At 43.9% G+C, this 21,205-nt stretch overlaps 1 protein-coding gene across 1 annotated transcript in view; it reads left to right on the forward strand.

Moving 5' to 3' along the window:
* The first annotated feature begins 9,579 nt into the window (after window positions 1-9,579).
* Window positions 9,580-21,205, forward strand: part of RB1 (RB transcriptional corepressor 1) — a 77,806-nt gene continuing 66,180 nt past the window's right edge. Inside the window, exons 1-4 of the mRNA XM_042838732.1 lie at window positions 9,580-9,692; window positions 9,791-9,908; window positions 17,189-17,301; window positions 19,235-19,369. Coding sequence (XP_042694666.1) covers window positions 9,595-9,692; window positions 9,791-9,908; window positions 17,189-17,301; window positions 19,235-19,369 — 464 coding nt within the window. The 5' untranslated portion in view covers window positions 9,580-9,594. The remainder of the gene's footprint in view (window positions 9,693-9,790; window positions 9,909-17,188; window positions 17,302-19,234; window positions 19,370-21,205) is intronic.

The raw sequence follows: 21,205 nt of genomic DNA on the forward strand, positions 1-21,205 counted from the left end.
GGAGGAAAGGAGGAGACTGAGGTTAAGATCAGTGTTAAAATTAACACTTCTTTTTATCCAAAATCCCTGTTGTATTTCTTAAATTATGTGTATAGTCTTGAGTGTGCTTTGAATCAGGCTGACTCAGCTGAGAGCCAGGAGTGTTCGTTGTAGAAGCATGTTGAATTCCTGCCTTGTGCATTACCAACATAAAGCACAGATTACTAAAGCAGCCAGCTCACAACTCTCCTCAATCCTGTGCAGATATGTAGAGTGGATCTAGTGGTCTGCAACCCTGCCAGTGTCAGGAGGGTTGAAACTTGGATGTTCATCATGGTCCTTTTCAACCCAGGCCATTCTATGATTTTATGATCAGGCATTTAAACAGGTGGATGAGAACCCATGAGCATTATCCAAGCTGGTGGACTCCAAGGAAGAGTCCCAGCTCTCCTGTTTCTCTCACATGTCAGATGTTTGAATCCACCCTTATGGGCTTTTGTTGGATGTACTCTAGGATTTTAATGTCTTCGTGTACTGGGGAGCCCAGAACTGGACTCAGCACTTTAGATGTGCCAACTGGTGCTGAACAGAGGGGAATAATCTCCTCCCTAAACTGACTGGTGGTCTTATGGTCGATTTGGTGTCCACCAGGAAACCCCAGGTCCTTCTGTGCAGAGCTGCTTTCCAGTTGGCTAACCCTCAGTGTGTGCTGGGCAGGGCTTTGTGCTTCCTTTGTTGTGTTTAATGATACTCCTCTTTAGCCCAATTCTCCAGCCTTTCTGTTCCTCTGGCTGGCACCGTACCTACCTGGACTGTCAGGCACCCCTCCCAGGTTTGTATCATCTGCAAATTTGCTGGTAGTGCATTCTGTCCCTTTGTCCAGGCCAGTAGTCACAACACCAAATGATAGTGGCCTCAGTATTGAACCCCTGGAGTGCACCACTAGGAACTGGCCTGCAATCAGTCTTTATGCCACTGATTACGGATCTCTGGGCAGGTTGCTCAGCCAGTGGACAGTCCACCTTACTTTCTGTTTAGTCTGTACTTTATTGCTTTGAATACTGAAAGCCGTGATGAAATCAGCATAAACAGCATCCACTGCTCTCCCTTCATCCACCAAGCATTTTGTTGCTGAAGGCAATCAGGTTGGTCAGACGTGATTTCCTCATTTGTAAATCAATGCCCTTAACCTGCTTATGTTCAGAAATGGCTTCCAGGGGAATTTCCACCATCAGCTTCCCAGAAATTGAGATGAGCCTGTAACTACTGGAACCTCCTTCGTGACTTTCAATATGGTAGCAACATTTGCTTTCTTCCATGTTCCAGGGAACTTGCTCTATTACTGATCTTTCAGAGATTATCAAGAGTTGCCTCACAATGTCATCAAGCCCCTGAGCACTTAACGGGTGCATCCCACCAGGTCTCACGAACCTATACAAGTTCAGTTTGAATGCTCCATAGCCTGATCTTCCTCCACCAAAGTTAAGGCTTCCTTATTCCAGACTTCACTGTTCCATTGTGGGAGCATACAGTTCCTGGATGTGGATGTTAACAGTAAAGTCCAACAAGAAGGCATTGAGTGTCATAGAACCATAGAACGTCCCAAGTTGGAAGAGACCCGCCAGGATCATTGAGTGGCTCCGCAAAGAACCACCCAACATTCAAATCCTATGTCTGAGACAACACCCACCTCTGCCATTTGCACTTAAACTACTAAAATGTGTTTAATTTTCTTTATGTGATTGGGATCTTTGTATGACAGCATTTATGGGGAAGAGAGCAGGTTAACATGTATGATATTAACTACTGTTTTGAAGCTAGTTGCTGGAAAAATTACAGGAGAATTCAAAATAGAGTAGAGTTCAAAAACAGGCCTGGAAATTCTCTCCAAAAATCCACTTCCAAGTTTTGTCATTAGGGAACTAACCTGTCCTTCCAACCATTTTGAGTATTGATTTATCAGGAAAGCTAAAATGTTTAATAGAGCGTTTGCTAATTCAAAATAATATGCATGGTGTGTGTCCAAATCTTTGGTCTTACGTGGATTTAGCCAACAGGCTTTGAACTATTCTTATTTTTCATTTTTAAAGGATCTTTTATTAATATGGTGGGAGAATGTCTGTCTGGTTTTGGAGCTATTATACAATTGTAAACACATTATCTTCCAGTTTCCTCCTATTGTGAATGTTTGGCTTGAGATAAAACGATTTGCCTAAAGGAAGTTTCTTAAATACTCATTTTTCCTCATTTGTTTGGCTTAATTTACAGTTCAGTCTTGATATAGGTGTACCACATAAAAATTTGAAAGTGTAATTGCTACATTCTGAAAAGTGAGCTTATTTATTCTTGATGGGGTATGGCAGTCACACACAACATCAACTAGAAACTCGCATAGATGTAGGCTGGACGTTTATGTGCAAATTACATTTCTGTAGCTGCACTTTGGTATAGGTCTAAGCAAGCTGGAAAATCCACTGGGAGAATTTCAGCTGCAGACGTTCAGGATGTTGAAATTGTGTGTTCACATAAAGGTCAAATATATGTCAGGAAACAGTTCCTATTTTTCATGAGTTAAACATGAAGTTTGTTGTTTTTCAGTAAGCACTGCCCTTGATTTCAACATAAAACTCAGTAAGAAACTTTGTGATCTCTTCTGATGCAGATACCATCGAGCCAGGCTGCTGAAGGCAATGGTTGGAGAAATAGCTTTGCTCTTATGGATGGAAGGTTCATGTGATCGTGCTGCATGCCTGCGTCTCTAACAGCTTCTGGGCCTGCTGGCTGGTGGAGGGGCTTTCATTTCTATCAGTAGTTTGACAGCTTCAATGGAGAGAAACTTGGCTGGAGTAAGAGAAAGCTCCCAGCAGGTGCTCACATCTTATTCAGTAGCAGGCACTGTGGATCAGGAGACCTAAAATCATGGAGTCATAGAATTGTTTGAGTTGGAAGGGACCTTTTAAAGGTCATCTGGTGCAGTCCCTTGCAATGAACAGGAACACCTACAGCTCCATCAGCTGCTCAGAGCCCCGTCCAGCCTGACCTTGAGCATCTCCAGGGATGGGGCATCCACCACCTTTCTGGGCAGCCTGTGCCACTGCCTCACCACCCTTACTGTAAAAAACTTCTTCCTTATATCCAGTCAAAATCTCTCATCCTTTAGTTTGAAACCATTTCCCCATGTCCTAATACTTTGTGTCCAGGAAAAGAACCTGTTGGGACTTCTGTCCTCCTAGAAAAAGTCAATGGAGGATGAGACAAAAATCTGTGGGGGAAAAAAAAAAACAAACACCTATAGGAACTGGGGAGGGGAGGAGAGGAGAGGGAGAGATAGGGAGAAGGAGAGGAAGGGTGCTGGAACACAGATTGTCATCAAAGGAGCAAAATCAAAGTGCCACTACTTACTTCATGCAGAAGGCTGTGTGCCCTTGAATGTGTGCCGTGCAGCCTCTGATGCTCAGTAGGTCTTGGTGTGTACAAGGTTATTGTCTCCTGGTGGTGTGCATGACCTGGGCTTGCAAAATGCAGAAGAAGCTCCAACTCTTCCTTCGTTCTCTTGTTGAAGTGAAGAGGCCCAGGGGCAGGTTTTGGTATCAAGAAAGACTTGAAGGTCTGAATGACAGAAAACACGATATTGGTTGCGTGATGGAATGAGATGCTGTGGGCTTACCTGAAGCAGTGACATGTGCACATGCGCAGACAAAAAGCAAGGGCAGGATTCATTTGTTCAAAAATGGTTTCCAGCTGAATCACTACTATGGAAGTCAACGGTGGTTTGTAATGACGTGTATCTGAGAGCTGTGTTCTCTGAAAGATGAGCTTTTGTTGCTACAAGTTGGGTGGGAGGATGCCAGTCTGCCATGGCTGTGTGAGCAGTTCATGTGGTTAGGAACAACAGTAAGGCTGTCCTCTTACTGGCATTGTTTGCTCTGGTGTTAAGAGGATGCTTCACTGTTACAGGGGAAAAACATTAAAGAGTCCATAAAGCTGTTGTGCTAAAAGGTTTGCTGGAATGCCTTACACAAACACTCTCACCCAATTAGGGTGCTTAACTTCATGAAGAGCGTAGTTATCTTAGGCTCATTTTAAACAAAAAGATTACAGGTAGATTTAATTCAGAGAAATGCCCTTGTCTGTTGACTATATAGGCTGTGGCCACTAATTTTCAGCTGTTGGTTGAAACTGAGCCCTGAGACACTACTTCTAGCAGGGTGCCTTCTGTGAGCTTTGGAAGTCTTGGAAGAGGAAGCACAAGAAACATCCTTGCTGCAGACAGGGTGTTCCCCATGCCAGAGCACACTTTCTCACACAGAGAGAGGAAGCAGAAGCTGGGACTGAGCAGGATGGGAAGGGAGGGATCAGGACGGGGACATGAATAGGGCTGCGTGGCTGCAAACTACAATAGGGTTGTGGTTTGTTTGCCAGCTGGCCTGTATTTGAATTTAATTATCAGTACCAATCAGGTTGAGCTGTACTCCAGAGGCAGTACAGGATGCCCGACGTGTCCCAGGGACAGGATGTGCCTGGGGTTAGCAGCACTTTACCTGCATGTTGGCACATAGAGTCCAATGTATGTGTACCTGTGTAACAAAACAGCGTGATGCAGCTGTGCATGCAAGGGTGTTTTGTGCTAAGATAATGACATTTCCACAAGCAAGGAAAACCAGGATCAGTTAGTTTTTCTGATGTAGGTGCACTTGCTCTAAGGCTTCTTTGAATAAATTGCATCACTGAGGGATTTTACTTTTTAGTACCCTGATCCTCAATACTAGCACAGATCTGTAAAGTAGACATAACCCAGGTTGCAATTTTCACTTAGAATGTGCAATACATAAAGTCCTTGCACATCCAGAGATGGTTTTCTTATAAATAGATACATGCAATTATCTGAGTAAAGAGAGGGGAGAAGAAACAAGTCAAACTCAGGTCAAAATGCTTGATCAGTACAAAATCTCTGTAAATGAATCTCCAAGGGAGAGAACTGAAGGTATCCGTGCAAGATCTGGCTTGTGGGTTTGCATTTAGGTGCCACAGACACTCTCCACCCAGCCCTCGAAGGCACCAGCTCCTTTCAGATCTCTGAAGCAGTCATGGGCAGTGGGTGTGAGCATGTACACATCCAAGCTTTGCCTGAGACATTCCACTGGCAATTGGGTTGAACACTTAATTGTTATGGATTTCCTCCCTTTGACTCTTCACTGTAGTGTCTGGGACTCTGGCACCACACGGAGAAGAGCACAGTCATGGATGTGTGTAAATGCAGAGTGAAAATATTTTTGTGAGTAATGTGTCTAGAGGGAGCTTTAAACTGTTAGAGAAGCCAACAGCTAACAAATACCTCTCCATTTAGAGATAATTGGGTTGAAGTTCGTTCTGGTCCCAATGGATTATATATCAGTGCAGAAATATTCATTTTTATCCTTCGTATTTTTAATCAAGTATTTATTTAGGATACAATTATATTGGGGCCAGGCTAGGTGCAGTGTAAACAAGCATGTTCTGAGTCTCAGAAATGCGCACTCTTTCTCCCCTTACCCTTTACCAGCATTTCCTAAGGTAACAGTTTAACTTAAACATCACCATGTTACTGTAAAAGGAGGCATAAACTCCTGAACATCAGCAGTAGCTACAGGCCAGACGTTTCCATAGATTGCAAACCAGTGTAACTGCAAGGCAGTGTTACCAGTGGGGCTTCTGCTGGCCCGGCTAGAGGTGACTCAAACCCTTGGTGTCCTTGAGGCACTCTTGACACAGGACTGTCATTTAAGTTCATGGATGCTCTGCATGGCTGCTCCAAAAAAGCATCGCTTCAGGCCTGCAGCATGCAGGGCTAGAGAGCAGCTCCAAAATACAGCATCATATCAGACATTATGAAAGAAAAATCAGCTCCATCCCAGCTGAAACCAGGACACCCACGGGGAGCTGGCAGGTATGTAATCACTGGTACTTGTACTGGGTCTCTGAATTTTACAGTCTATGACCTGCGTTCAAGCAAATAATCTGTCAATTCTTGGCATTTGGACTGATGTCAAGAAGCTCAGTGGCTTCAGTAAATACATTTATTTCATGCATCAGCAGAAGAAATGGTTTCATTAGACTTGTAACTCAGGTGTTAGAGGTCTGCCCTAAAGCAGACAATAAGCAGGAAGACTTCGTAGGCCGTGAGGTGCAGTTAAGTCAGGTCACTCCATCACAAATATATCAGTTGTACAAAAACTACAAAAAGGAGCAAACTTCTTACCTTATCTGAGCAGTCAGAGCCACCATAAAAAGGCTTGGCTTCATTTGTAATGAAAGCATGACTTTCCCTTTGGCAATTACTGTGAAACTATAGCAACACTTTTAAACGAAAAAAAATTCAAATAGCAAAATTACTTCAGGTTGTTCAGCAGCTGGGAGCAATGAGTCAGGCCTGCCTGAGTGGGGAACATTGCACAAACTGCTGCCTGTGTGTGACCTGCAATTTAAAAGCTGTTAGAACAAGATGTTTAGAACCGAGTTATTGTCCAATCCGATGAGAAAAAATAATTAATACTCCGTTCTTCTTACCTTTGTCATTTTATTCCAAAAGCAAAAGGCTACACTTAAAAGGGAAGGTTTTGAAATACAGGACTAAAATATTTAAACATCTGAGGAGGCAAAAAAAGAAAAGCAGCAATTTACATATAGCTTTACGTCTGCGTCTCTCTTACTGAATACATACACACCCATTAGATCTTCCTCCATTTTAGGTGTAGTCGCTGTATCTGAGGGGTGGATTAGAGGTTACCGTAGCTCTGTTAATCTGCTGCCTCTCTTCTCCCTCTGGTTCTCTGTAAGCTATAATGTGAAGTAATAAGGGTATTTTTTAGTAATTTCTGAGCCTTGAGTTCCTTGTTTGATGAAAAGCTGCATATGGTGTGACCTGAGCTCAGGCTTGGCACAGTAAAGTTAGAAAAGTAGTATTTACACGGACACTGGTTGTCAACTGTTGAATAGGATACGATATTCCCTAAGCATTAATACACAGGGAGTTATGACAGCAACACAAATTCTTTGTTTATCATTAGGGTGACCCAGGGCCTGGCTCTAAAAGCAGCTGAAGCAGCTGTAAGTGAACCGCCCAGGAGGGTGTGTTCCTTCTTGTTGACAGCTGGGAGGGTCGTGACCAAGTTTTCTGAGATGCTTTGCTCTCGGTTTGAGCTCCTCTGTGCTCTTAACACCAGTTGTGAGGAGAGGGCAATGCACTCATCAGTGGATCAGGGGTCTTGCTTACTTCTCCAAGCTGGTAGGTCTGCCACTGTGGTAGTATATACACACTGTTGTATAACTACTGCTGTGCTTATGCTTTATTATAAATCCAGACATTTGACATCAATCTCCCAAAACCAATTGCTTTACAAATGAATGATAAATGTGTGTGTGTGTAGCAAGAGTCCCTACACATAAAGATTTTTCTTTTACTTGCAAGTTGCCACCACAAGAAGAAAAAAAGGGAAGGAAGTGTGCTAATCTGCAGAAGTGATCTGCCTCTGAAGTGCAGATATGTGATCTCAGACAGAAGAGAATACTACCCAAGACTTTGAAGAGAAATTTCAAGAAGAATGAATTTCAAGAAGAATTTGAAGAAGAATCAACTCAAGTAATGAGCACACTTTGTGACTACATAGTTCTGACAGGCTGAGGGAGCTGGGCTTGTTCAGCCAGGAGAAGAGAAGGCTGTGAGGAAACCTCATTGCAGCCCTCTGGTATTTAAAAGAGGATTATAAACAAAAGGGGAATCAACTTTTATAAAAGGGTAGACAGTGATAGGACAAGAGGGAATGGTTTTAAAATAAAGGAAGGGAGATTTAGATTAAATATTGGGGGAAGCTCTTTACTGAGAGGGTGGTGAGGTGCTGGAACAGGCTGCTAAGAGAGGCTGTGGATGCTCCATCCCTGGAGGTGTTGAAGACCAGGTTGGATGGGGCCCTGGGCAGCCTGATCTAGTACCAGATCTAGAGGTTGGTGGCCCTGCCTGTGGCAGGGGGTTGAAACCTGATGATCCTTGGGGTCTCTTCCAAGCCATTCTATGATTCTATTCTGTGAGCTGAAGCAGCCCCTCTTGACCATTGGTAGGTCATGCTGCAGCTCTGGCAGACAGGTATTTCACTCCTTCCCTTAGTACATCCTCAGCATTTGTCTCATTTTGAGTGCTCAGTTCCATTTCAGAGTGGACTCAGGTCCTCTCCAGTACCAGTAAGGGTTGGTGTTAGAGAAAACTGGTTTGCAGCAGGCTTGCATGGCCCAGAGACTGGGATTATGCTACAATACTATGCTCTTTAATATCTTCATAAATGATATTGACAACGGGTTCAAGTGCGCACTCAGCAAGTTTGTGGACGACATCCAGCTGTGTGGTGTGCCTGATACACTGAGGGATGAGTTGTCATTCAGAGAGACCTAGGCAGGCTTGAGCAGTGGGCCCAGGAGAACCTCATGAGGTTCAACCAAGCCAAGTATCTTGCATCTGGGTTGTGGCAACTCCCACTATCAATACAAGCTGAGATGTGTGGGGATAGAGCACAGCAATGCCAAAATAACCTGGGGGTACTGGTGGATGGTAAACTGGATGTGAGCCAGCAATATGCCACACAGCCCAAAAAACCAACTGTATTCTGAGCTGCCTCAAATGCAGTGTGGCCAGCAGGGTGATCCAGCCCCTCTGCTTTGCACTGTGAGACCTCACCTGGAGTACTGCATCCAGATGTGGAGTCCTCAGCACAGGAGAGACACGGACCTGCTGGAGTGCATCCAGAGGAGGGCCACTAAAGTGATCCAAGGGATGGAAAACGTTTCCTATGAAGACAGGCTGAGAGAGCTGGGGCTGTTCAGCATGGAGAAGAGAAGGCTGTGAGATGACCTGAGAGCAGCCTTTCAGTGTCTAAAGGGGAGCAAAAGAAAGAAGGGCAGGGTCTGCTGTGACAGGACAGGGGGAAATGACTTCAAACTAAAAGAGGCAACATTTACACTGCATATAAGGAAGAAGTTTTTTACAGTAAGGGTGGTGAGGCAGTGGCACAGGTTGCCCAGAGGTGGTGGATGCCCCATTCCTGCATACGCCCAATGTCAGGCTGGATGGGGCTCTGAGCATCTGATGGAGCTGTAGGTGTCCCTGATCATTGCGGGTGAGCTGAACCGGATGGCCTTTAGGGGTCCCTTACAACTCAAACGATTTTGTGATTCTGAATTAAGCCTTTCACAGCAGCAGCTGCCCCGAGCGCAGCAGGGAGCCACACAAGGAGAAAACCGCTCCAGCTGAGGCACCGCCGTCATTCCGCCCGCCCACCACCTCACAGCGCCGCGAGCCACAGCCCTCGGCCGGTCGCCGTGCCGCTTAAAGCGGAGCCGCCTCCTATTGGTTAGCGCGGTAGAAGCGAGCGCCCTCATTGGTCAAAAGGCATCCGCGCCCTGCGCCCTCCTTCTGAGTTCGGCGCCCTGTAGCGGGGCGTGGTGGGGAGCGGCGGCCGGCCCGGAAGTGACGCAGGGTGCGGGCGTTGACGCGAGTTTCCCGCGGTTCGGGCGCCGGGGAAGGGAGGGGAGCGAAACGAAGCGGAGCCCCTCGGTGGCCGTTTGTACGGCGGGGGCCCGACGGTCGCCATGCCGCCCAAGCCCCTTCGCAGGGCGGGCGCCGCCCGGAGCCAGCGCACCAGCCCCGAGGGCGGCGCCGGCACCGCCTCACCGCCCGGCGGCACCCGGTAAGCGCAACGCAACGGCCGCGCCGCGTCCACCGGGACGTATCGCAAACCCGGCCGCGAAGCGCACGGTGCCAGCGTGTTCCGCAATGCTTTTGTAGGCTGGAAGTGGGAGAAGCGGAGTTCGTGGCTCTCTGTGATGCGCTGAAGGCGTCGGACAGCGTGAGAGAGAAGGCCTGGAGGACGTACGAGAGCTTGGCGGCCGCCGACGGGGCTCCGGTGAGTGTGGGGGGGCTGCGGTCCGCTCGGAGCGTTGCCCGGCGGCACCGGGAACTGCTTGGGGTGACGGCGAAGTGACACAGCGCTGCATCGGGCTGCACGGGCCGGCTGCGGGGTCTCCTTCTTTGGAGATGTTTGAGACCCGGCTGGCTGCCTTCCCGTGTGAGCCGCAATAGGGAACCTGCTTTGGCACGGGGTTGGACTGGGGAGTCACCTGACGTCCCTTTGATCTGTAAAAGCAGCAGGCTGTGGGCATCTTTATGCAGGTCACACTTTATCTGTGTGTCTGTGTGCAGACACCCATCGCCTACTCTTGTGAGAGGCTGTGGAAGGGGTCTGCAAAAAATGGTGATGTTCTCGTTAAATGTTCCTCCTTACATGATGGTGATCTTAGAGCTGAGATCCCAGAATCGCAGAAACAACAAGGTTGGGAAAGACCTACAGGATCATCCAGTCCAACCATCCACCCATCGCCAATAGTTCTCACTAAAAAATATCCCTCAACACAAAATCCAAACGTTCCTTGAACACCTCCAGGGTCGATGACTCCACCACCTCTCTGGGCAGCCCATTCAGTGCCTGACCACTCTTTCAGAGAAGTAGTATTTCCTAATGTCCAGCCTAAATCTTCCCTGGCGCAGCTTGAAGCCATTCTCTCTAGTTCTATCTCTAGTTACACGAGAGAAGAAGCCAACCCCCAGCTCACTACAACCTCCCTTCAGGCGGTTATAGAGAGCAATGAGGTCTCCCCTGAGCCTCTTCCAGACTGAACATTCCCAGCTCCTTCAGCCTCTCCTCATAAGCCCTGCGCTCCAGACCCCTCACCAGCTTTGCTGCCCTTCTTTGAACCTGCTCCAGGGCCTCAATATCTTTCTTGCAGTGAGGGGCCCAAAACTGAGCACGGTACTTGAGGTGTGGCCTCACTAGAGCTGAGTACAGGGGGAGATAATTCCATTCAAAGTTAATCACTGGGTGCACATAAATAGGTTAAGGTGTTACGTGCCCTCCTGACCTTTTTTTTTCCCCTCACTGTATCGCTGCTTGCTTGGAGAGTAGCTGCAGCACAATCAAATAGTGATGCTGACCTGGGTGAGATTGAACATAGCCCACTGGGGAACTGTTCATAACTCAGGGTCTGGTGTGGGTTGGCATCCCTGTGCCTGGAGCTGATGTGCTGCTGATATAGCACCAATTGCAGTGTTCAAACCTCCCTCAGCTCTTGATGGGTTTGTGCTTGTCAGTGCTGCAGTGGCAGTGTGGGGGAAGCCGTGTGCTGCTTGGTATCAGATGGGCACTGGCTGTAGGGTTCCCCAGGGAGTGTTTACTTGAAAGCAAAGTCAAGCTTCTGTGTATGAACTGAAACAGGAAGCAGTCAGCCCTAACGAGTGAAAACTGAGACAGGTTTTGGTGTAGTTCTGTGAATTTCACTTGTGGGTGAAGATTTCATTTCACTGATCAGGACTTAAAAGTGGACAGGTAAGATACAGAGCAGTGGAAATCCTCCCTTTCTACATCTTCATTTCTCTGTTCAGGATGGGGCAATGGCTAGGCCTTCATCATTAAGTGCACTGATACTTATTGCACTGCGATGCAATAAAGCCTATCCAAGAGTCTCTGAGTGTGTAGGAAAAGGCCTGTGCTATATTTTTGCCCAATCCTGGCCATTTTCATCAAACTTTCTGACAGACCAACAAGGTGTTGGGATGAGGAAGCTGCCAAGGGTGTGCTTCCAACAGCTGCTGGAATTGATGCTTGTAGTTTAGATTAATGCAGGCTTTATTTGAGTCTGAAATCCAGCAAATTAACTGCCTGGCTAATTGCTGCTTCTCTTCCCAAGTCAGGCTGTTACCATGTCTTTGCACCATGACTTTCTGCAATAGCTGGTGAGCACTCAGGATGAGGCTCTACTTAAATGTGTGCTGCTTTCTCCTCTGTGGTAGAGATAATGGGTTTGAAGAGCTATCCTCGAGGTTGCTCTGGGAGCACCTGCTGTGCACATTTTTGGGCAGTACCAACCTCTCAGTTCAGAACTCAGACAGAAGAAGCTGCTTATTTGGCTTCTTTCTTTCTTGGGTGGCAAGGGAAATAGCAGGACACAGACTGAGAAAAATGCCTACCTAAATGCTTGTTGGATTTGAGGCAGATTAAGTCATCAGATGGAGTGGAATTAGACCTAGCACCCAATGATCCTGGCTCTCATCTTGGTACAGAGCATACAGACCTGAACTCTTTACCTGTTACGCTGGCCTTGTTTTTCATGTCTGATCTCAAAGTTGTGCCTGCCAAGCCTCTGAGGACATGGAGGGGCAACTTGGAGGTCTAATGAAGAAGCAGTGTGGCCCTGACATGAGATGCTGTATAACTGGATGGGCACTCCGTGTGTGTAAATATGTGCAAAAAAAAAGTTTGCACTCCAAGAGTGCAAGTATGGGCTTGGGCTGATCTGAACACCTGATATATCCTTGATCGATGAATGATTATAAACTTAAAATAACTAGTATTGGTTGTCACTTCGAGTACATGGAGCTGTGTGCTAAGAGATTGTTATTACAAACAAAGCTTATTGTTAATATTTTGGCAAATGCATACAAAAGATAGCTAGAATGCAGTGACCTATAAGCCTGGGTGTGCTTGTCCAGTAAGATATGTGAGGGTGCCTGGCCAGGCAGGCATCAGCCAGTATGAAAAAGGCTGGTATCTGCTGCTCTCTGAAATGAATCCTCTGTGCCATCATCCTCCAGTGCCACCAAAACTGACTTGCTGGTTTTTTCCTTTAAGGTGTTACTTCTTTTCATGTTGTGCTTTTCTTTTTTTTTCCCTTTTGAATCTGAGCTGCTAACGATCTTCTGTCTGTAATTTTACCTTTCTCACCTTGACGTGTCCACACTGCAGCTTTTCATCCAGCTCTCAGCTTCTTTGTTTCCTCAGCAGTTTGAGTCAAGGTTATGCAGCTGCTGTGTATCACAGCTGAGCCTTGAATCCTTGAACAGCTGAACGCTGGTGAGAGGTGTGCAGCAGGAGAAAGTATTGCCCTCTCCCTCCTATAGCCTGTATTTCTGGAAAATGAGAGCAGCTTGTAGCTTAAAATTCTAAACCTGTGGAGAGAAGCTGTTCAAAACTCTGTTAAATGTGGTGGCGTTTTTCTTCTTCAGTGGGGAACATTAAAGCTGTGACAACCTGAGTTTAACTGCACTGTTTTACAGCAAAACTGTAATTCAAAACCTCTGAGGCAGAATCCCAAACGTTGATTCCTGAGATGCAGCACTGCTGATGTATGGTGTGAAAGAAGATATGTGATACGTGACTAGAAATATGACTTTGCTTTAAATTCTTTCTATATCTGGTGGGCCCCAGTGCATGTTTCATGTAAACAGAGTAGTGTTTGTATACAGAAGTTCTGTGCTAATGTCACTGAAAGGCTTGGAATCTTGTCTACCAAACTAAGTTACTTAAGTAAACAAAACAGTTGTTTTAGAGTTGTTTTTACAGTCTTCATTTCAAAAGTCTTACACCCTGACAGTTGTTGACTTGGGAAATCGGCTTCTTGAATGGGAACCTTTGTGCTCCAATTGTTTGTAACTGTTCCTAGATCTGTATTAAGAAGCAGTAGTGCCTCTGAGCCTATAGGTGGAGTAAATAGGTATATTGGAATTACTTATTAGTCTGTTTATTGGAGAGGACCTTGAAGCATGGAGTCTGCTGTGTTTCAGCCCATCTTGTTGCAGTACGTGGTGCCTGGGTAGAAGCTTTGCTTTGTTGTTTGCAGTTCCTCATAGTACTGCTTGCAAAACATGGCCTATCCTGCTGCTGCCAGCTCTTTGTAATCATGAATTCCTGAGTTGCTTTTATTGATTGTTTATCTAACTTTATTAAGAAAAAAAAACAAACCCTCTGAGAAAGGACCTATAATCACCATACTTAGTCTTCTATAGTTTAACCTTCCATGCCCATGAATCTCCTCCACAAGTACTGATCTAAACTGTTCTCATGTTTAAATTCAGGTCAGTGATAGTTATTTTGTAATCAACTAATGTAAGTATCACAGAATGGCCTGGGTTGAAAAGGACCACAATGCTCATCCAGTTTCAACCCCCTGCTATGTGCAGGGTCGCCAACCAGCAGACCAGGCTGCCCAGAGCCACATCCAGCCTGGCCTTGAATGCCTCCAGGGATGGGGCATCCACAGCCTCCTTGGGCAATCTGTTCCAGTGCGTCACCACCCTCTGTGTAAAGAACTGCCTCCTAATATCTAACCTAAACCTCCCCTGTCTCAGTTTAGAACCATCCCCCCTTGTCCTATTGCTATCCACTGTTATAAACAGCCATTTCCCCTCCTGTTTATATGTTCCCTTCAAGTATTGGAAGGCCACAATGAAGTCTCTCTGGAGCCTTCTGTTCTTCAATCTAAACAATCCAAGTTCCCTCAACCTTGCCTATCTTATGTTCCATGTAATTTTTGTGTTAGGCCAAAAATAATTCAGCATGTCTGATTGAGAATAAGATGCCCAAAGCAGTCTGTAATATCAGCAGTGGATATGGGAATAGTTCTGATAACTAGAGTTTGATTTGCTGTGATGGTTTGTATATGATTCAAAGACTGCTTCTGAGGCTGCCATCTTCTTTATTGGTCAAAAGAATGAGTTGCTCTCATCAAACCAATACTGTCTGGGTTAGTTTAAAACTTCTTCTTACAAAACCACATTTTGCTTCTACCAAGTAAACAGTTGCTATAACATTGAAACATTCATCATCCCTGTGTAGAGTTAAGCCTTCCAAACGAGCTGACCTTGTTTGGGTAGGCAACAAACTAGGAAAAATGGCACTATGGCTTTGCCCAACAAGACGTGCTTTTATATGATGATGTAGGCTGTGTTTGCACTTGCTGATAAGACATTGTGAACTGACTCTAGCAGCAGTATTGCTCTCAGAAAGGGAATAGTCATCTCTAGGAGTTAACTAGTTAACCTTAATGTTCAAGACTTTTTTTTTCTAGCTCATAAGAGATGTTAATGCAGAATATCCCAATCCTACAGATCATTTTTTTGTTTTTATGCTTTGGTATCTCATGGCACCTATTAGCAAAGGAGTGCTGGAGCTGTCTGATGCTGTGGGAGTTTCTTAGCAAAGCTGTTCTCTGCAAAATCCCCTCAACAGCAGTGTTTTTATCTCTTGTACAGGTTGCTGGTGGTGTACAGTATACACAAAATATCTAAAAGAGGAGGGCTTCCAATAAAAATAATTACTATGACTGTTTGATGTTGGATTCTTCTCAGTCTGTTAGGAGCTTGTTTCAAAATATGCACTGTACAAGTTTTCATGATTAATAGAAAAACTCTAATAAGAAAGTAACTTAAACAGCTGTCACGTTGTTGAGGGTGGCTGGTTAATCAGCGATCAGGTCTAGACTATGTCAGGCACAGGTGAAGTTTGGACTCCATGATGTCATCAGGATACAGAATTATTAAGGGCCTCCAAAGGAGGGCTACAAAGATGCTGAAGGGTTTGAAGGGCAAGATATGTGAAGAGCAGCTGAGGTATCCTGCTGTGTTCAACCCAGAGCAGAGGAGCTGAGGGGCGGCCCGATGGCGGCTGCAGCTCCTCACAGGGAGCGGAGGGCAGCGCTGAGCTCTGCTCTGTGTGACAGCAACAGGGTGCGAGGGAACGGCATGGAGCTGTGTCAGGGGAGGGCAGCTGGGGGCTGGGGACAGGGTCTGCACCAGAGAGCAGTAGGGATGGCCACGAGCTGCTGGAGTTCAAGGAGCATTTGGGTAATGCTCAGTGTTTGAGTGTTGGGCAGCGCTGTGTGGAGCCAGGGGTTGGACGTGATCCTTGCAGGCCCCCACTGACTTGGTGTATTCTCTCATTCTATGACTATAACTCTTTATCTAACTTAACGTACAAACAAATAAGGCTTTTCATGCTTTGCAGGAGGCCCAAGCCTCTCATTGACTTATGAACACTGATCTCAAAAAAGCAGCAGAGCAGTTGTAAAAGACTTATTAGCAGCATCAGTGAAATTGTCTTTGTATCGTTTATGGGCATGGCAAGCTATTGGCTTCCAAAGAGGGCCAGATTCCTTATTCACAGGCTGAGTTGTGTGGACTTACTGGTAGTGGGACTGTTCAGGGTTTAGTCCTCTTTAGAAGAAAGCAGTGGGGCAACCATGCTAGTATTTTGCCTGTAGTTTCCTCTGTCACCTCGTGGCCTCATGGCTGAGTAAGGGTAAGTTTTCAAAGTGGCCGAGAGGTCACAGGAGCTCGGTTATGGTTTGTTGGCAGAACCTGGGGTAGGTGCTACCTCCAGCGAAGATGTGGAGAGTGCAGAGCCTTCTGGGGGTGGTTTTGGAAGATCACGTAAGATGGAGGAACCCAGATCTGGTATGACCTGATTGCTGCTGCCTTTTGAAAGTATCTTCTTGAATGAGCTCCTCTGAATTGTCGTAGTATTGTCTGGTAGACAGCTAGTCAAGGTGATTGGGGAAGGAAAAAAGATAGGGCAGAGAGAGAGCTAAAATTGAGCAGTGTCGAAGAGCATGAGTTTGGTATTTTGGCTCCCTCTGGGCTCCACTTAACCTTGATGGTCTTTGCTACTGCCACGGTTTACTGCATGCATTTGTGGTTCAGCTGTGCTATTTAGATCTAGTTGTAGGATAAAGCTCATGAGTATTTATTTCTCAGTCCTCCTAATGACTTTTTTTTTTTCTTTTTCTTATGATTGCCTTCTTTCTAGGAAGGAACAAATCCATCGTTCCTCGTTCCTTAATCTCCTGTGTCTTGTTATGGTCAAAATTAGTTTGTGTCTGTAATAGCGTAGAAGCAACTGAATGGTAAGATCTGTGCAGGGAGAGAGATGTTGGCTTCCCTGAAGTAATCCTGAATAGGAAACAGTTACCATTTTCAATTTTTTAATTTTCTTGTAATTTTTATGTATGCATTTTGCTTTCAAAAAAAAAAAAAAAGTTGGGGTGGGTGTAGGAAAGTATGCAAAGCAGAAACCATTTCAGTGAAACTAAAGCTGCTATTTTGCAGCCTTACTGAATTGTACAGGTAAAATTCATTTTGTACTCCCCGGTAAGATTTGAAACACTTGATCTGTCATCTGCAATGTACAACTTGTACCAGTTTCAGTTACCCAGTAATTGGTTATCATGGGTGAATGTCTGCTTGAAGGTCTCTTGATTTGTCATTTCTAATCTACTGTGAACAAATTAATGTTCTCTATATACCACCCACTTGTATGACATAATAAAAATAAAACTCATTTTCTCTTTTTTCTGAAAGGCTTATAACAAAAAGAAGAAGGAGACATGGGGAGTCTGCATCTTTATTGTAGCAATTGATCTGGATGAAATGACATTCACTTTTACAGAGCTGCTGAAAAGTTTAAGCACAAGGTGAGTCTTTCTGTGTGAATTTGTATTTTCATCTGTGTGAATTTTTGTGTTTATCAGGCTCATTGATTTTAAAATGAAGGTTACTTATGGGCATTACTGAGTATTTCATTGAACTGGGAGTCTTGCTGTCATGTTTTAATTGAGGGAACAACAGTGTTTGCTTCAAATGAGATTGGTTTATGATTGTTTCACAACTTTAATTCTTGTTCTTGTTAAATCTAAAGTTTTCAGCAACTTTGTGTACATTGCTTAACATTTGATATAAGAAAAGAAAGATTTTCTATCAGACTCTTTACAAACACTTAGCTCATGGAAAAAAGGGTTCAAATTGTTTGCTAATGTGCTGCTCATTTTCAAAAACTTGAATGCCAGTATAAATATTGTACTTTTCTAGGAAATTGCTGCTATTGTATTTTTCTATTTACCGTGCTCACGAGAAATGAGGCTTAAAGTACTTTTTTATTTTTTTAATGTAAATTTGGATGGTAACAGTGATAGGTGTGCCCTTACGTCAGGTATATTAAAGGAACACGATTCTGGTGCTGTCTGCCTAAATACCATGCCATGCATGTGGGACACATCCATGAGCAGAGCCTTTTCAGGCATTATTGTGTCCTGGCATTTGTTAGCAGCTTAGTACATTTCTGTGGTCTTAATGTGCCTGGAGCCATTCCATAAGCGTGTGGGAGATGGGCAACTTGTACCAATTATAACTGTGTTCCTTGCCTTCGTGATAGCCAAGGGATCAACTTGCAAGGGATTTTTTTTTTTCCTGATGGGGGGAAGCCTTCCCATCTACAAACCATGTTGTACAAATCGAAGAGCTACAGCAGGAGCTGGGCATCTTGCAACAAGGGGTTAAAATTTCCATTTCCTTCACACACAGTACTGAGGATGTCAGTGAGGGAGGACTCGGAGCACATCACAACAGTAATTCCAGGCTTGGAACAGAATGTTCACTGGTTGCCATCATCAGTTGGGGATAGGCTTCCCCACGCCTCTTTTACTTCATGTAGTGTCCCATCACAGTGGTCAAGTCTTGTGTTTTGACTTACTCTCTTCAGTCTTGATTGACTTACAACTGCTTCTGCTTCCATGAAATGTAATTGCATTTGTGCAGTGATGTTCATTGTGTTCCACTCGAGCACAGGATGCACTCACCCAACCAATGCGTTCTGCAGTCTGAAGGAGGCTTCTTCCCTTGGGGCTTCAAAAAATAAGCTGTTACTCTGATGACTTTGATTTTAGCAATACTCAATTGCTTGCTAGCCCTGGGCTTTTCAGCACTTATAAGGGCAATCTGGCAGAGATTCATAGCGGTCATCTCGCCCTGTGGAGCCACTTAAATAGATGTGAATGTTTGCTTTATTCTGTGGTAAAAGAATTTCTAAACTAACTCCTTTTCTTTATGAAAATAAAGAAACTAAACCCCACTCATAATACAATATTTTTTATACAGGATCAAAACATTTGATAGCTCCCTCCATCTTAATTTTTATCTGCTCATTTTAATTATGAGTAGAAAGCTTTCTTGATGGCCATAGTATTACATGTTTACTGGGAAAGTAAACTGTGCAGTAATATTTCCAACAAGCAGCAGCATCCTTACCCCCACCCTCCAAATACTCATTGTAAGACATGAAATTCCATATAATTCAATGCATTTATTGCTATTTTAATTCCTGAATCTGTCTTTAGTACGGATGGAGCTATGGCTCATGTTCTTAGGCTAGTAAAAACATTCTAAATTTAGAACTCTTAGTCAGGATAGGAGTCAAGGTGTCACTGTTGGGTATTTCAGGTTTTCAATCACTGCTAGTGTTAGTAAAATACATTGAAATCTGGTGATGTTTTACGGTGATTTTTTTTTGGTGGAGCTATATCAGAATAGTCATTTTCAGAGTGATGTTAATCTGCCATCTTTGTTTTTCAGTGTGTGCACATTTTTTCAGTTTCTCAAAGAGGTGGATGTCAACATGGATACTGTAAGCACTAAAGTTGATAGCACTGTATCAAGGCTGAAAAAGAAATATGATGTCTTACTTGCACTGTATCACAAGTTTGAAAGGTAGTGTACATTTCTTCATTTTAAAATGATGAATTCTTGGTGTATCAGTGCTTAGAGTTTTGTATTTTTCAAATTGTGTATGAGAAGTGCCCATTTCAATTGCTTGCTTTTACAGATCAGCTAAATGGAGCTGTTTACATGTGCTGAATAAACACATCTTATATTCTGTTCCCTAACTGTTCCAATGCTCTGTTGAACATTCCCATTGTTGTAGTATAAACAGAAGTAAGAACAGCATGATGAATGTTTGCTTTTTACAAGTATAAGGAGGATTGTTTTATGATCTAATATTTCTTATTTAATAGACTTTCCATTTTTGCCACACCCTACCCTCCAATTCCTTAGAATTCTTTCTAAAGAGCTTTGGAAAGGAGGAAAAAAAAAAAAAGTGGGTGAGAATAAATAAGATTTTCTGTCTCCCGGATCTGGAGCTGAAGACAGTTTATTCCAGTCTATGGGCGCTGCAGAACTCTGTAATCAAGTCAGACCTTCCTTAGTGGTTTGGTTGACCGTACAGGCAAAATTGAGGGATGATTTTTTTTCTTTTAAATGGGGGTAAATTGAGTTTGCCTATGTCAACCTGCAAAGAGTTTTGTGTATCATTTAAAAATCAGGAGATTCTCAGGTAGAACTTCTTTTGGGATCCTGTTGCTCCAAGTTGATGAGTAGCTGCTCTGTGCTTTGATCTGAAGTCAGAGATGATAAAAAGTCTATCTTTGTTCCTCTAACAGGCTGCTGCCTGGTAGCATAGGATGCATGTTGGCAAGATCTGGTATGCTCTGAAGCAGTTTGTCTTGTCCATGAAATTCTATATTGTGCGTAGCAGTAAAAAACTGTTTAATATTAAACATTGATGAAGCATCATTAAAAAAATACTTGCATTGTGGGTTCCATTACTTCAAAAATAGTGTAGTATTTTTCACTTGCATGAGTTTGAGCTGAAAGTCACAGTTTTCTCGTCTTGACCATGAAGAGGCTCTCAAACGTACCCTAAATGAGAGGGTCACTAGAATGTAGAAACAATTCACAGATGTGACTTAAATTATGCTTTTCCAAGGCTATTAGTATTAACTTGGTAATATCACAGTATTTTTGTAGAGTTCGTAGTTGACTTAAAGCTATTCAGTTCCATGCAAGTTGTAAATATTTAGTTTTTACCCATTGCAAGTCTTTCTTAAGCTATAAAAGCATCACTGCTTATTAACATGGGCATGTCTTGTTTTTCTGTCCCTCCTCTCACTCTTGAAAAAGTGAATAAACAAATGAGAACTAGTTTATTTTTTCAAAACTTCTTTTTGTCCAGTGCATCCCTGAGGGAAGGCATCGAGAGGCAAACTATGCAGGCGTGTTAAAATATAGTCAAACTTACACATACGGAGTTTGAACCTAGCATTAAAAAGCCTTGTGTTGAAAAATGCCCTTGTTTTCCTGTTGCTTTTACACTGCTGCAGTTGAATTGCAGTTAAGAGTATTTTAACGAGAAGGATTTGAAATTCGTGTTCTGTTCATATTTTGTTTTTGAACAAAGTTTCATTTTTTTTTTTTTGGAAATGATGTATTTATAATGATAGGAAAGAAACATCAACTGTCACAAGGCTTGCAGTGGCACTGGTAAAAGTTAAGGTTTTAAAATGCCTTTGCCTTTATACAGAGCTGTGTGCACAGCTGTGGCACGTGCTTTACTGAGTTTTACAAGCTGAGTAACAATGTACACACATCCATTCTTTCTGGAATAAAATAGTAACAAATGTTATTACACCAAATTAAAATTGTTCTGCTGTTCAAGCTTGGACTTAAGCTCTTTCGCAATAATGTTATTACTTCAGCTCTGAAAGA

Source organism: Centrocercus urophasianus, unplaced genomic scaffold, assembly GCF_019232065.1.
Source record: "Centrocercus urophasianus isolate 14NV4802_14NV808 unplaced genomic scaffold, USGS_Curo_1.0 seq_9, whole genome shotgun sequence".
NCBI lineage: Eukaryota > Metazoa > Chordata > Aves > Galliformes > Phasianidae > Centrocercus > Centrocercus urophasianus.